Below are 16,115 nucleotides of genomic sequence, written 5' to 3' on the forward strand. Positions count from 1 at the left end.
GTTTAAATAAGTAACGTTTAAGACAAAGAAAATTGGTACAGCCAATTTAATACGTGCCCCAACCACTATTACTTTACGGAATTACAATTTGTCCCCAATTGGGGAAACGACACAAGTATTTGCCAACTATTGTTTAATAAACGGTAAGTTAATCTTAGCGAAAATTGCTAATTGAATATTCGCTTAATTAACAATGAAATTTTTTTTCAGTTTTTTTTTGCATCTGCAAAAAACCTTGCCATGGGTTGAATGGCGTGGGTATACCGCCAGCCACAAACGTACGGATCAAATACTTGGGCCTCATTTCATTTTTTTTTGCAACAGGTGTTTGGCAGTAAAACTGCAAAGGAATCCAATTGGAACAAATACAATCAACGTAAAGGCAAGAAAATTAAGGGTGCAACAGACGCTGCCACCATTAAACATAGTGTACCCAGCACATTTTTGCCAGACCGTTCCTAAAATCTGAAGTGATTTGGTACAGTCGTCCGGCTTCCAAACCGAAACACCATACCAGACAAGAGGCTTCCCCAACACTTATCTGCAACTCTAACATCCGGATAACAAAACATTTTTCTGTAAAAGGTTGAAACAAAATAATACACAAGTCATCCGGAGAATTAAGCGCAGTAAGTACGGTGAAGTAACCAGACATGCCGTGTAAGGAACTTTATCGCAGAATATACTAACCAGTCAGATCGCAGTAAAGTAACCCGGTCACGAAATATTAGTGTCTAGAAATTCTTTGCGTAAAATATTGAATATTGATTGTAGTGCGCCACACAACACATAGTGTCGGTCTGCGCCACTTTCCAATCATAGATTAGGAGGTGGGGGAACCAGTTTTCCATCATTCTCGATGGTCAGCCGAGCAAATTGTTTGCCAAGCAGAAAGTATGAGTGCAGTTTACATTATTTTAGTGCATAAGTTATGTGATATTATTGTATGTACTTAAAAGTAGCCCCTATGTACTAGAATTTGGACAACTAATACACTAATACACATACAAACGGTTCGGTAACGGTGCTTTTGAACATGTGCACTTTGCACATTTTTGAGTATTGACAAGAAGTTTTGGCGCAAGAAGAGAGTAGGTAGAGAAAAGAGAAAACTAACAAATATTTCGTCATTCCTTTTGCTTTCTTTTTCATTGCGTTTTCTAATTCCGCCTTACGTTCATTTTAACTCCGCTTTACAATCGTTTTGTTAACTGCCAGAATTATTGATACCCTTTTAAATGACGCAGTTGTTATTTTTTTTAAATGATTATTTAATACCAATAAGCATATAGTGAATCATTTCTGCGTTTTTTAGGTGTTTTTAATAATTCAGCGAAATTGTTATCAGCGACAATAATTTTCTATAATTATTATTAAAACTTTTCTGGGAGAAAGTGGAAATTGTTGTAGTAATCAGGAATTTAATGACGTCGACGACAATTTGTAAATAATTATTTTTTGTTTATTTATTTATTTCAAATATTTATTATAATAAAAAATTACAATAAAATTATATAAAAAATAGCACTAGCATCTAAGGCTATCGGCTAAATATTTTATATGATCCTACTGTTGAATTATTGTCGTATCTCCTCGTTGCTATTGTTGGCTATTAACATATGTATTGTTAACCCTATTTGGTAGTAATTATACATTATTGTTGGGTGACGTAGGGGATGAGAGATACCAAGAAACGGCCCTGACCGGCTTTAACATGGCAAAGTCCAGGATTTATCTTGGTCCCTCTCTCATCTCAAGTGGACACTGATCTCCCCGTGGTGTCACCTGGGGTGCTGCCTTTAACACCCGTTAAAGGTAGTGAGCTAACATGTGCCGCGCGTTCACCCATAAGAACGTTAAAAACTTGGGTTTGGGCGTCGGGCTAGTAACCCTCCCCTAGGAAAAACAGCCTACTATGGAAAAACAAAAGACAAGAAAAACAAATCCCTCTAAAGTTGGCGAGCCCCGCAAACGTTTTAAGGACCATGATCTGCGAATCTGCACCTGGAATGTTCGCACACTTTATAGAGAAGGTGCAGTTTACGCATTGGCTGATGTACTTGAAAAGTAGTTGGTCGGAGGTTAAAACACCTGGTCTCCAGCTTCACCCCAGTGAATGAAAGACTTGCTACAATTCGAATAAAAGTAAAATTCTTCAACATCAGCTTTATTTGAGCTCATGATCCCACTGAAGACAAGGACGAACAGACCAAAGATATATTTTATGAGCGCTTAGAAGAAACATATGACCGTTGTCCTGCCCATGACATTCAAATTATTCTAGGCTATTTTAATGCCAAAATTGGAAAGGAAAATATCTTTGGCCCATCAGTCTGAAAATTCAGTCTCCACAATGAAACATCTGACAATGGCATGAGGCTGATAGACTTCGCAGCTGCAAAAACATGGTAGTTAGCAGCGCCAGATTTAAACATCTCGACATCCATAAGGGCACCTGGCTGTCTTCAGATCAGAAAACAAGAAATCAAATTGATCACGTTGTGATAGATGGAAGACATTCATCGAGCGTGTTGGATGTGCGCTCGTTCCGAGGAACAAACATAGACTCGGACCACTAACTAGTTGCAGCAAATTTACGCACCCGGTTAAACGTAGCAAACAAAGTACGAACAGACACAACACGAAAGTTAGACATCGGTAAGCTGCAATCACAACAGATAGCCACAGCATATTCCACTCAACTAGCCCAATTGTTTAATCAAAGCACTCCTCATGCCGATAATATATCAGCGCAATGGCAAAGTTTTGCCCACTCCATACAAACAGCCGCAAAATCCATACTTGGATACCAGAGACCTCCACCAAGGAATCCATGGTATGATCAGGAGGGTCGTGCCGCTACCGAAGAGAAAAATGCGGCATATAGAGCTACTTTACAATCCGTAGCAACGCGTAGCGCACGAGAGAGATATCGGGAGAAAAAGAGAGAGAAATGGAAAAGCGGGAGTGTGAAAAAATCGAGATGTACAGGAGCCAGAATGAAGTCCGAAAATTCTACCAAAGAGTGAAGCATCAAACTGATGGCTTTGGTACAGGAATATCCTTCTGCAGAGACCAGCAAGGTAATTTGGTAACTGATACAGATAGTGTGCTCAGGATATAGAAAGAGCATTTTTCAAACCTGTTGGTATCCAGCGAAGACGACGAAGATACCACAGATCCAATCCCAGAAGATGGTATTAAATGTATAACGCCCAGCCAAGATGAGGTAAAACCGGCTGAAGAATAATAAGGCAACAGGAGCCGATGGCTTACCAGCCGAACTGTTTAAAACCGGAGGCGACACGCTAATAAGGTCTATTCATCAGCTAGTTAGCACCATCTGGCAGGAAGAACGAGTACCTGACGATTGGAAACTGAGTATCCTGTGCCCCGTCCATAAGAAAGGAGATAAGACTGTATGCTCTAACTATAGGGACATAAGTCTACTCCCGATTGCCTACAAGATCGTGTCAGGGATATTGTGCGAACGACTAAAGCCTATGGTCAACAAGATAATTGGGCCATACCAATGCGGCTTTAGACCTAACAAGTCCACAATCGACCACATATTTACCCTGCGGCAAATCCTGGAGAAGACCCAAGAGATGCAGATCGACACCTACCACCTTTTTGTCGATTATAAAGCAGCCTTCGACAGCCCACCACGTTCAAAGGTATTCCAGGACATGTCTGAATTTGGTATCCATGCAAAGCTCATTCGGCTGTGTAAAATGACTTTAACTGACACGAGATCCTCAGTTAAAATAGGAAAGAACCTCTCCGAAGAATTTTGTTCCAAAAGAGGTTTCAGGCAAGGAGACAGCCTCTCGTGTGATCTCTTCAACATCCTGCTGGAAAAAGTTATTCGAGAGGCAAACGTCAAAAGAAGTAGCACAATCAACACCAATAGCCACATGTTACTTGCTTATGCTGATGATATAAGCTGTGTTCCTTTATATACCTGACGTTACCATTTTTACCATTTGTTACCATTTTTAACCTGCAAAGCGTTCCTTAACCCCGAAAAGTGGCAAAACTGGAAGCAATTTTTAAGAGAGTGAGAGTGGAGAGAGAGCGAAAATGGCTTTCTCTTCTACCACAGGCTACCAGCAAAATTTCTGCAGGTAAAAAATGGCAGAACTGATTTTTCGACTTTTGATTGACGATTATTTCACAATGAAAAAGAAAATGGACGAAAAACAGAAGAAAAAGTCGAACGCTGACAAAACTATATTAAAAACTGTGAAATAAAAGACGAAAATTGATTTTTTATGTTTCTTTTTGACATTGCTGCCAGATCTTCTATTTTTCCGTTCCTTTACTTTTCTGGTAAAAATGTTCATGAGAGAGCAATTTTGAGCAATTTTGACACTTTTCTCTTTTTCCACCCTTACCATTAAAAAAGTAAAGGAACAAAGCTATAGTCATCATGGGACGATCAGTAAAAGAATTAACAGATACCTTTATGAAGGTCGAAGGAGAATCTGCTAAAGTGGGTCTGGCGGTAAACGGCGGGAAGACTAAGTTGATGGTGTCGGGCCAACCGTTGACGTTGGTTCCTATGATTTTGAGGCAGTAAAAGACTTCGTACCTCGGCACCGCCGTAAACACAATTAACGACATCAGTTGTGAAATAAAAAGAACAATTGTATTGGCTAACAGATGCTACTTTGGCCTATGTAAGCAGTTTAAAAACAAAGCCACATCTCGTTAAACAAAAATAACGCTTTACAAAACACTGATACTACCCTTGCTGATGTTTGGTTCCGAAGCCTGGTACTTGCGAAAGCAGATAAGGAAGTGCTTGGTGTGTTTGAGAGAAAAATTCTTCGAAAGATCTTCGGACCAATCTGCGTTGACGGTGAATATCGACGTCGCATGAACCACGAGCTGTATCTGCTATACAACGACATCAATATAGTTAAACGTATTGAGATGCAACGATTGCGTTGGCTAGGCCATATCATAAGAATGAGCGATGATGAACCCGCTAAAAAGGCGTATAAATATGATCCGCTTGGCGGTGCACGCAGAATTGGCAGGCCTAAGCTTCGATGGAGCATACAAGTGGATGAAGAAATGAAAATGCGTGGTATTCCAGAAAGCGAAGCGAAAACCAGAGAGAATTGGAGATCTTTTTTTAGTTCGGTCTATGGAACAAATGTTCTGTAATTGGCCAGCTAAGTAAGTAAGTAAGGTATCATAACGTATGTTATAGCTTTCAACCTTCCGCAGAACTGTCTGTCTACTTTCAGACTATGTAATGTTGTACGGACGATTGTGGTTTGTTGGGTATCCCTTATGCCCTCCCATGGGTTCCATAAGAACCCCCATATGGACCTCCAGTAACTGAAGAATTTCGACACAGATTTTCGATTGAATTGCGAAATGTTTGTTAGTGATTCACATCTCTATTCTTATGAAGCATTTTTGATGAACGTTACCCTGCAGTTCGTATGCAGATATTAGCACGGGGGGCTGTAAGAAATTTTATATTATTCTGCAATTAACCAATTAAATTATATATATGTTTCCGGTCAACATTAAAGTCAACATATACAGTTATTTTTTTTTTTTTTAGATTAAATTTAACATTTGAATCAATGATTCTATAGAAATGAAATGAATTAAATTTTACAATTATCTTGTTATTACAGAACATTTGTTCCATAGGCCGAACTAAGAAAAGATCTCCAATTCTCTCTGTTTTTCGCTTCGCTTTCTGGAATACCACGCATTTTCATTTCTTCATCCACTTGTATGCTCCATCGAAGCTTAGGCCTGCCGATTCTGCGTGCACCGCCATGTGGCATGTATTCATACGCCTTTTTAGCGGGTTCATCATCGCTCATTCGTATGGTATGGCCTAGCCAACGCAATCGTTGCATCTCGATACGTTTAACTATATTCATGTCTTTGTATAGCTGATATAGCTCGTGGTTCATACGACGTCGATATTCAATGTCAACGCAAATCGGCAAGTAGATCTTTCGAAGAATTTTCCTCTCAAACACACCAAGCACTGCCTTATCTGATTGCGCAAGTACCCATGCTTCGGAGCCATACATTTGCACGGGTAGTATCAGCGTTTTGTATAGTGTTATTTTTGTTTGACGAGATGTGGCTTTGTTTTTAAACTGCTTACTTAAACCAAAGTAGCATCTGTTGGCCAATACAATTCTTCTTATTTCACAACTGATGTTGTTTGTTGTGTTAATGGCAGTGCCGAGGTAGACGAAGTCTTTAACTACATCAAAATTGTAGGTACCAACTTCCGCAGTTGGTCCGAGCTCTATGGACGCTTTGCGCGTCGACACCATGAATTTGGTCTTTTCGCCGTTTACCGCCAGACCCACTTTCGCAGATTCTGCTTCGACCTTCCTAAAGGTATCAGTTACTTCCTTTACTGATCGTCCCATGATGTCTATGTCATCAGCATAAGCAAGTAACATGTGACTATTGGTGTAAATTGTGCCATTTCTTTTGACATTTGCGTCTTGTATTACCTTTTCCAGCAAAATCACACGAAAGGCTGTCTCCTTGTCTGAAACCTCTTTTGGCACAACATTTTTCGGAGAGGTTCTTTCCAATTTTAACTGAGGACCTGGTATCAGTTAAAGTCATCTTACAAAGCTTTGCGGGGATACCAAATTCAGACATTGCATGGAATACCTTTGATCGGAGGGGGACTGTCGAATGCTGCTTTATAATCGACAAAAAGGTGATATGTGTCGATCTGCATCTCTTGGGTCTTCTCTAGGATTTGCCGCAGGGTAAATATCTGGTGAATGGTGGACTTGCCAGGTCTAAAGCCACATTGGTATGGTCCAATTATTTCGTTGACCATTGGCTTTAGTCGTTCGCACAATATCCCTGACACTATCTTATATGCAATAGGGAGAAGACTTATGCCCCTATAGTTGGAGCATACAGTCTTATCTCCTTTCTTGTGGACGGGACACAGGATGCTCAGGTTCCAATCATCGGGTACGCGTCCTTCCTGCCAGATGATGCTAACTAGCTGATGCATACACCTTATCAGCGCGTCGCCTCCAGTTTTAAACAGCTCGGCTGGTAGGCCATCAGCTCCTGCTACCTTATTATTCTTCAGCCGGTTGATTGCTGTTTTTACCTCATAATTCTATACCATCTTCTGGGATTGGATCTGTGGTATCATCGTCTTCGCTACTATTGGATACCAGCAGATTGGAGAAATCTTCCTTCCATATCCTGAGCACGCTATCTGTGTCTGTTACCAGATTACCTTACTGGTCTGTACAGGAGGATGTGCCTGTACCAAAGCCATCTGTTTGATGTTTCACTCTTTGGTAGAAGTTTCGGACTTCATTCTGGCTCCTGTACATCTCGATTTTTTCACACTCCGGCTTTCCCATTTTCTCTTTTTCTTGCGGAAAAGACGTTTCTCTTCTCTCCTTTTCTCCCGATATCTCTCTCGTGCGCTACGCGTTGCTACTGATTGTAAAGTAGCTATATATACCGAATTTTTCTCTTCGGTAGCAGCACGACAATGAATTCCTTTGTCGATTTTGCGGCTATTTGCATGGAGTGGGCAATATTTTGCCATTGTGTTGCTATGTTATCGGGACAAGGAGTGCTCTCATTAAGCAATTGGGCTAGTTGAGTGGAATATGCTGTGGTTTTCTGCTGTGTCTGCAGCCAATCGATGTCCAACTTCCGCGTTGTGTCTGTTCGTGATTTATTTGCAACGTTTAGACGGGTACCCACCTTTGCTGCAACAAGGTTGTGGTCCGAATCAATGTTTGCGCCTCGGAACGGTCGTACATCTAACACGCTCGATGAATGTCTTTCATCTATCACAACGTGATCAATTTGATAACTTGTTCTTTGATCTGTAGACAGCCAGGTGCCCTTAGGAACATCGAGATGATTAAATCTGGTACTGCTAACTACCATGTTTTTTGCTGCTGCAAAGTCTATCGGTCTCATACCATTGTCAGATGTTTCACTGTGGAGACTGAAATTCCCGACTGTTGGGCCAAAGATATTCTCCTTTCCAATTTTGGCATTAAAATCGCCTAGAATAATTTTAATGTCATGGGCAGGGCAACGGTCATATGTTTCTTCTAAGCGCTCGTAAAATATATCTTTGGTCTGTTCGTCCTTATCTTCAGTGGGAGCATGAGCGCAAATAAAGCTGATGTTGAAGAATTTAGCTTTTATTCGAATTGCAGCAAGTCTTTCATTCACTGGGGTGAAGCTGGATATAATTATAATTGTTCCACAAACATCCCAGGAGGGACAGGGGAGACTTCTCTCATATCAATGATTGCACCCCGATTCATATTAGCTCAATGATATGGGACCTACTGTTTATCGCCGAGTCCGAACGGCGTGTCTAAGACACCACTTGTAGAGAAGTTGTACAAGGCTGAAATACTCAGAAAATGTCGCCAACATTACTGAGGGGTATTTTGCCACCGTTGAAAAGTGTTTGATGTTGACTGGCCGGGGAATCGAACCCACGACCTTCAGCGTGCAAGGCGGGTGTGCATACCATTGCACCACGGTGGCACCCGGTGAAGCTGGATACCAGATGTTTTAGTCTCCGACTAACTACAAATCCGCAACCAAACTCATGCTTTATATCATGGCAGCTATAATACAGTGCGTCACCTTTAGGTGTTGTTGTGACGCCTTTCCCGTTCCATCATATTTCCTGTATGGCAGTAATATCGACCTTGTACTTTTCAAGTACGTCTGCCAATGCGAAGACTGCACCTTCTCTGTAAAGAGTGCGAACATTCTAGGTGCAGATTCGCAGATCATGGTCCTTAAAACGTTTGCGGGGTTCGTCAACTTCAGAGGGTTTGTTTTTTCTTTTCTTTCGTTTGTTCATAGTAGGCTGTTTTTTCTAGGGGAGGGTTACTAACCCGACGCCCAAACCCAAGTTTTTAGCGTTCTTATGGGTGAACACGCGGCACATGTTAGCTCACTACCTTTAACGGGTGTTAAAGGCAGTTCTCGAGGTGACACCACGGGGAGGTCAGTGTCCACTTGAGATGAAAGAGGGACCAAGATAAATCCTGGGCTTTGCCATGTTTAAACCGGTCAGGACCGTTTCTTTCATCCCCTACGTCACCTGTTTTGATACCTAATAAGATAATTTTACGTTTAGGTTTTGATAATGCATTCTAAGGGAAGTTTGTGGGCAGATAACATAGTTTAATGGCTGGAATAGTAATCTAATTTTAGTTTTATGTTTTAAAAAGTAAACTAGAAAAGGAAAACCTGCCAGAAGTTTGTTGCTAAGCGTAAGTATTTCAATTTTAACGGCGTAGCCTGAGATGTTTCGGATGATTATTTTATATTCGACAGAAAAAGTTGCCGTCGTTTGATAACCTATATTGAAATCTGACGTTTTCCTAGGTTTTAAGCAGTAGTTTAAGATTCCAATGTTACATGTCGTTTAATGAAAGTTTGATGCTTGACAAAGAAGTTTGAAGCTTGATGAACTTGTCTAAAAGAAGTTTGATGCTTGACCAAGTAGTTTGAAGTTGGTGTCTTGTTCGATAATGTATTCTTCGCCTTGTTTCATGTGCCACAAATAAGTCTGGTGCTTGAGGAAGTAGTCTAAAGGAAACTTGATGCTTGACTAAGTATTGTAATATCCGAAAAAAGTAGTATGAGAGTTCTGTGATTGTCGATAAAGAAGTTTGATGCCCAACAGAGTGGTTTGATGATAGTTTGAACAAAGTTTGAAACTTAATAAATAGTCTGAAGGAAGTTTGATGCTTGACTAAGTAGTTCGAAGCTGGTTTGATGTTTGATTAAGTATTTTCTATTCTACGAAAAAGAATTGATGCCAAGAGTTCTTTGATTGTCGATAACGATGTTTGATGCCCAACAGAGTGGTTTGATGATAGTTTGAACAAAGTTTGAAACTTAATAAATAGTCTGAAGGAAGTTTGACGCTTGACTAAGTAGTTCGAAGCTGGTTTGATGTTTGATTAAACATTTTCTATTCTATGAAAAAGAATTGATGCCAAACAGAGTGGTTTAATAGAAGTTCGATAGTAGGCAAAGTAGTTTGAAGCTTGGGGAAATAGTCTGAAGGATGATTCATGCTTTACTAATTAGTTCGAAGTCAGTTTGATATTCGAATAAAAAAGATTCACTTTGATTAAAAAAATTTGATGCTTATTGAGGTATTTTGATGTAAGTTTGATACTAGGTAATGATGTTTAGAGCTTGATGAAACTATTTAAATGAAATGGGATGCTTTACTAAGTTGTCTAAAGCCGGTATGATATTCGATAAATTAGTCTGGGAGTCGTTTGTTATCCGTTTGGTGTCACACAGAGTATTTTAATAGAAGCTTGGTGGTTTAATAATAGCTTGGGAAAATAGTCTAAAGGAAGTTTGCACCTTCACTGAGTAGTTTGATGTCGGTATGATATTCAAAATAAAAAAATGTAATGAAAAACGCTTAAGGAACGTTTGCGGTTTAACTGAAGTGAAGTGGTTTTTGAATTCCTCAAAGTAATTTGTGAGTCGTTAGATATTCGATACTAAAGTCTGGTGTTTAACAGAGCGCTTTGATCGACTTTTGATACATGACAAAACAATTTGAGGTTTGCTGAAATAGTCTAACGGAGGTTCGATACTCGAATAAGTAGTTTGAAGCTGCTTTGTTAATCGATAAAGTGGTGTGCGTGGCGTTTGCTATCCGAGGAAGATATTTATTGCCAAACAGAGTGGTTTAATAGATGTTTGATACTAGACAAAGAAGTTTGAAGCTGGATCAAAAAGTCTCAAGGAAGGTTTACGCTTGACAAAGCAGTTTGAAGTGGATTAGATATTCGATAAAGTAGTTTGTGAGTCGCTGGCTATTCAATAAAGAAATATGATGCTTAAAAAAGTGGTTTGATTGAAGTTTGATACTAGGCAATGCAGTCTGAAGCTTGATAAAGAAGTCTGATGCTTAAAAAATTGGTTTGATGGAAGTTAGATACTAGACAAAGAAGTTGGAAGCTTGACTAAATAGAAGTTTGATGCTTAATAAAGTGTTTTAAAGGAAGATTGATACTAAGCAAAGTAGGTTGAATCTTGCGGAAAGGCCTGAAGGAAGTTTGTTGCTTGACTAATGAGTTTGAAGCGGGATTTATGTTCGATAAAATATTTTGTGAGTAGTGTGTGAGGTTTGATACTAGATAAATACCAGGGAAATGGTTTAAAGGAAGTTTGATGCTGGCTTATTATTAAATTAAGAAGTTTGATGATAGACAGGGTTATTTGATAGTAGTTTGATACTGATGTTTATGAAATAGTCTGAAGGAAATTTGATGCTTAATTATGTAGTTTGACGAGGGTTTGATATTAAATAAAGTAGTGTGCTAGTCGTTTTGTATTCGATAACCAAATCGGATGCTTTACAGAGTAGTTTGATGGATGGCAAAGAAGTTTGAAGCTTGATGGAATAGTCTGAAGGAAGTTGGATGCTAAATTACGTAATTTGACGAGGGTTTGATATTTAATAAAGAAGTGTGCGAGTCGTTTTATATTCGATAACCAAATCGAATGCTTTACAGAGTAGTTTGATGGATGGCAAAAAAGTTTGAAGCTTGATGGAATAGTCTGAAGGAAGTTGGATGCTTAGTTTAGTAGTTTGACGAGGGTTTGATATTAAATAAAGTAGTGTGCGATTCGTTTTATATTCGATAACCAAAGCGGATGCTTTACAGAGTAGTTTGTTTGGATGGCAAAGAAGTTTGAAGCTTGATGGAATAGTCTAAAGGAAGTTGGATGCTTAATTATGTAGTTTGACGAGGTTTTGATATTAAATAAAGTAGTGTGCCAGTCGTTTCATATTCGATAACCAAATCGGATGCTTTACAGAGTAGTTTGATGGAAGTATGTCACTAGGCTAAGAAGTTTGAAGCTTGATGGAATAATCTAAAGGAAGTTTGATGCTTGGCTAAGAAGTCTGAAGCAGGTTTGATGTGCGATCGGATGCTTTGCAGAGTAGTTTGATGGAAGTATGTCACTAGGCTAAGAAGTTTGAAGCTTGATGGAATAATCTAAAGGAAGTTTGATGCTTGGCTAAGTAGTCTGAAGCAGGTTTGATGTGCGATAAAGTAGTCTGCGCGTCTTTGATGTGCTATAAAGAAGTTTGATGCCAAACAAAGTGGTTTGACGGTAGTTTGATATTGATCAAAAAAATGTAAGGCTTGATGAAACAGTTTGGAGGAAGTTGGATGCTTAATTATGTAGTTTGACGAGGATTTGATATTAAATAAAGTAGTGTGCGAGTCGTTTCATATTTGATAAGGAAGTCGGATGCTTTACAAAGTAGTTTGATGGAAGTATGTCACCAGGCAAAGAAGTTTAAAGCTTAATGGAATAATAGTTTGATGCTTGGCTAAGCAGTCTGAAGCAGGTTTGATGTGCGATAAAGTTGTCTGGGGGTCCTTTGATGTACCACAAAGAAGTCTGATGCTTAAACAGTTGGTTTAATTGATGTTACATACTTAGGTAAACAAGTTTGAAGCTTTATTATGTTGTCGGAAGGAGGTTTGATGCCTGGCGAAGTAGTTTCAAGTGGGTTTGATATTTGATAAGGGTGCCTGCGAGACCTTTGGTATTCGATAAAGAAGTTTGAAGCCTAACATAGTGGTTTGATGAAAGTGTTTGGTACAAGGCAAAAACGTTTGATGCTTAACAAAGTGGTTCCACGAATGTATTTGATGCTAGACAATAACGTTTGGAGCTCGATTAAGTAGTTTAAAGGCAGATTGGTATTTGACTAAGTAATTTGAACTGGGTTTGTTAGTAAAACATACGGCTCTGGAATTATTTCGTATTCGTCTCCGACTTTTGTAGAATTTAGGAATGTTGTGTCAGAATTCCCAGGCTATACACAAGATTCTCGCACCGGACTTATACGGCGTTTATATTATAGTTTTTTGCAGGGTTAACCTTCTTTATGAGGATTTGTTTGAAGTATATACAATGGAAATGACATTTGAAACCCAGACCCACTGGGTTAACCTTGTTATATAAAAACGGCCTATTACCTTTATTATACAGTTCGATATCCCACTGTCACCCTCCAGCAAATGACTCTCAGAAGAGTCTACCTTGCCTCCTTCCACAAATAAATTTTTTTGGCTGAATGCAACACAGTCGGCTATACCGACTACACACAAACCTCCTTACTTAGGTTAAACTAAATCGATGACTCTTTCTCATTTGTCTTTTCAGCGAATGGTGGTTGTTACCCATACTTATGGCATGCTTTATGGAATTTCAAACACTCAATTATCTCGTCATATAATAGCTTAAAATGTGATATTAATTACAACCCTCGACCATCACACCTTGCGTAGATTTTATAATTAATTATCAGTTAATCGAAAACAAATAAAAGAAAATCAATTTAGAATGACATCAGTCGGCAGTTATCATGGGACAACTATTACAAATTATTCTATTAGCGGAATTATTTATTCATGGCTTGGCCATCGATACGAATTCGACTAAAAAATCCGGAAGAGATGGAAAGAATTTTAATTTGGAAATTTTACTGGAAAATATCTACAAGGAAAGGAGATTTGAAACTTTGCTAGTGGTGGCGGATCAAGAGAGTTTGGAGAATATTATCTTAGAGGACACTTGTAACTTGATTCAGGTACCCCAGGTCCTGGTGACAACAGAAGCCAGCTACGAATTTGTAAGAACTTTTAATGCAGAGATATTGGCTGTTTTCTTAATTTCCAATAAGGTGGATATGGAGCTAATGGCCTCGGCAGCGAACCTTTTAAATTACATGAGACAGTCGAGGATTTTGGTGCTGGTCTACGGAGAAGTTGACCAGAAATTTCTGGGGAATTTTTTAAAACTTTGTGATTTATATAAAATGACAAATGTCCTAGTGAAAGGTCTCAATTCTGAAGAAGTGGACATCATACAACAACTGAAGCCATTTCCCCACTACCAATGGTCAGTGTGGAGTGGAGCGCCCTATTATCCCGAGCATTGGCATAATATGGAGAACAAGTCGGTGGTATATTTTACCGATACCACCATGACTCTCTCCTTTCCCTATGAAGACGGCAAGGGAGGTGTTAAACTCAATGGTTACATTGCCCGATTGGTGTTACTCTTCGGTGAAGTCTTTAAGGCCCACATGCAAATGTATGCTTCGCACGAGGTGGCAGCAAGGACCTCTCTTACCCAAGTCAATCAAATGGTCCAAGATAATCTCATTGACATACCCATAACCTTGTCACATTACAACGATGGTAAATGGCTTTACAAGTCGGCAGTCTATGATTCCCTGGAGGGTCTGCTAATGATACCATGTGCCCTGAAGCTCAGTATAACCGAGGTCTATGGTGTCCTACTGAATCGTTACTTCTTTGGTTGTGTTATTCTTTGTACCATACTCTTTTCCCTCTCCCAATTTGTGGTGGATTATTTCTTCGATGACCATCATCCGCAGCAACTGGATTCCTTGTTTAATTATCGCTTCTTTTCGGGGATTTTGGGCCAATCATTCTCCCCCCGGAAATCTAAGTGGCGTAGCTTGAAATTAATATATATTCTGATTTTTGTGGCGGGGTTAAATATAAGTACCCAATTTGCGGCTACCATGAACACCCTGATTACCAGTCCACCCAATCATCCTCAGATTCAATCGTTTGAGGATCTCAAAAATTCACATCTAAAAATTCTGGCCATCACCAGTGATATTGAGGCCATAGAAGATGCCGCCGACATTATACAGGATTGTCTGCTGCTAACCGATAGCGTGTCGTACTATGAAGAAAATCGCAACAATTTCAATACCTCAATGGGTTATTTTTTGGTTTCACTCTCCTGGAAGGTCCTCAAGCGTAAACAACAATATTTCACCCAAAATATTTTCCAAGTCTACGAGAAGATGACCCTCTTCAGTATGCCTTGTGCACTGCAGCTGCAAAAGCATTCAATTTATAAGGAGCCGTTGGATTATCTCATAAATCGGGTACATGCGGTGGGTTTGCCGCAGTATTGGTATGCCAGCACCTTTGCAGATATGCTACGGACGAAGAGGGTGACCATCAGTACTCCCAATTTGGGTAACCAGGCAAGAGCACTTGAGGTAAAGGATCTCTTTTGGCCTTGGATAATTTTGGTTGGTGGCTTAACTTCGGGATCTTTGATATTTTTGACGGAACAATTATTGCAGCGTGTTATACAAAAGGCTGTGAATGTCAAATTTTGAATTGAATATTAAAAAAATAAAATAAATTAAATAAAAAAAATTAATTTAAATTGTTTAAGAATATTTTTTCATAAAACGTGAATTTTTTAAAAAATATTTTTCGGAAAATGTGTTTTTTTTTAAAAAAATATTTGTAACACAAATCGTGGATTTAAAAAAAATATTTTTAGCACACAAAATGTTGATTTAAAAAAAATTAACAAACAAAACGTGGATTTTTTTAAAAAAAATATTTTTAACACACAAAACCTGGATTTTTTTAAAAATAATTTTAACACACAAAACGTGTATTTTCAAAAGAATATTTTTTCTTCCGCCAATAGAACACAAAACGTGGATTTTTTAAATAATATTTTTTCTTCCGCCATCCAACCACAAAATGTGGATTTTTTAAAGAATATTTTTTTCCGCCATCCAACCACAAAACGTGGATTTTTTAAAGAATATTTTTTCTTCCGCCATCCAACCACAAAACGTGGATTTTTTAAAGAATATTTTTTCTTCCGCCATCCAAGCACAAATCGTGGATTTTTTAAAGAATATTTTTTCTTCCGCCATCCAAGCACAAATCGTGGATTTTTTTTAAGAATATTTTTTCTTCCGCCATCCAAGCACAAATCGTGGATTTTTTTTAAGAATATTTTTTCTTCCGCCATCCAAGCACAAATCGTGGATTTTTTAAAGAATATTTTTTTTTTTTTTTCAAATATGAATTACCAACTTTTGCAAGACGCTATAAATCTGAAGAAAAAGGGCTGATTGTACAGCGTATACCTTTCGGGGTCTTGTATACGTTAAGCGACACAACAGCAACGAACCAATATGCATTTATCACCCAAAAATCATCGATGAATGCCGTGCTATG

The 16,115-nt window shown here is 38.8% G+C and overlaps 1 protein-coding gene across 1 annotated transcript; it reads left to right on the top strand.

Annotated features, from left to right (window-relative positions):
* The first annotated feature begins 465 nt into the window (after window positions 1-465).
* LOC141392480 (uncharacterized) lies at window positions 466-15,324 on the top strand. Its single transcript, XM_073965418.1, has 2 exons — window positions 466-629; window positions 13,246-15,324. Exon 2 carries the CDS (start codon window positions 13,448-13,450, stop codon window positions 15,248-15,250), a length of 1,803 nt encoding a protein of 600 aa, XP_073821519.1. The 5' UTR covers window positions 466-629; window positions 13,246-13,447; the 3' UTR covers window positions 15,251-15,324.
* Window positions 15,325-16,115: the final 791 nt, after the last annotated feature.

This window comes from Musca autumnalis, unplaced genomic scaffold (genome assembly GCF_047663935.1).
Source record: "Musca autumnalis isolate F117 unplaced genomic scaffold, ASM4766393v1 scaffold_2, whole genome shotgun sequence".
Taxonomy (NCBI): Eukaryota; Metazoa; Arthropoda; class Insecta; order Diptera; family Muscidae; genus Musca; species Musca autumnalis.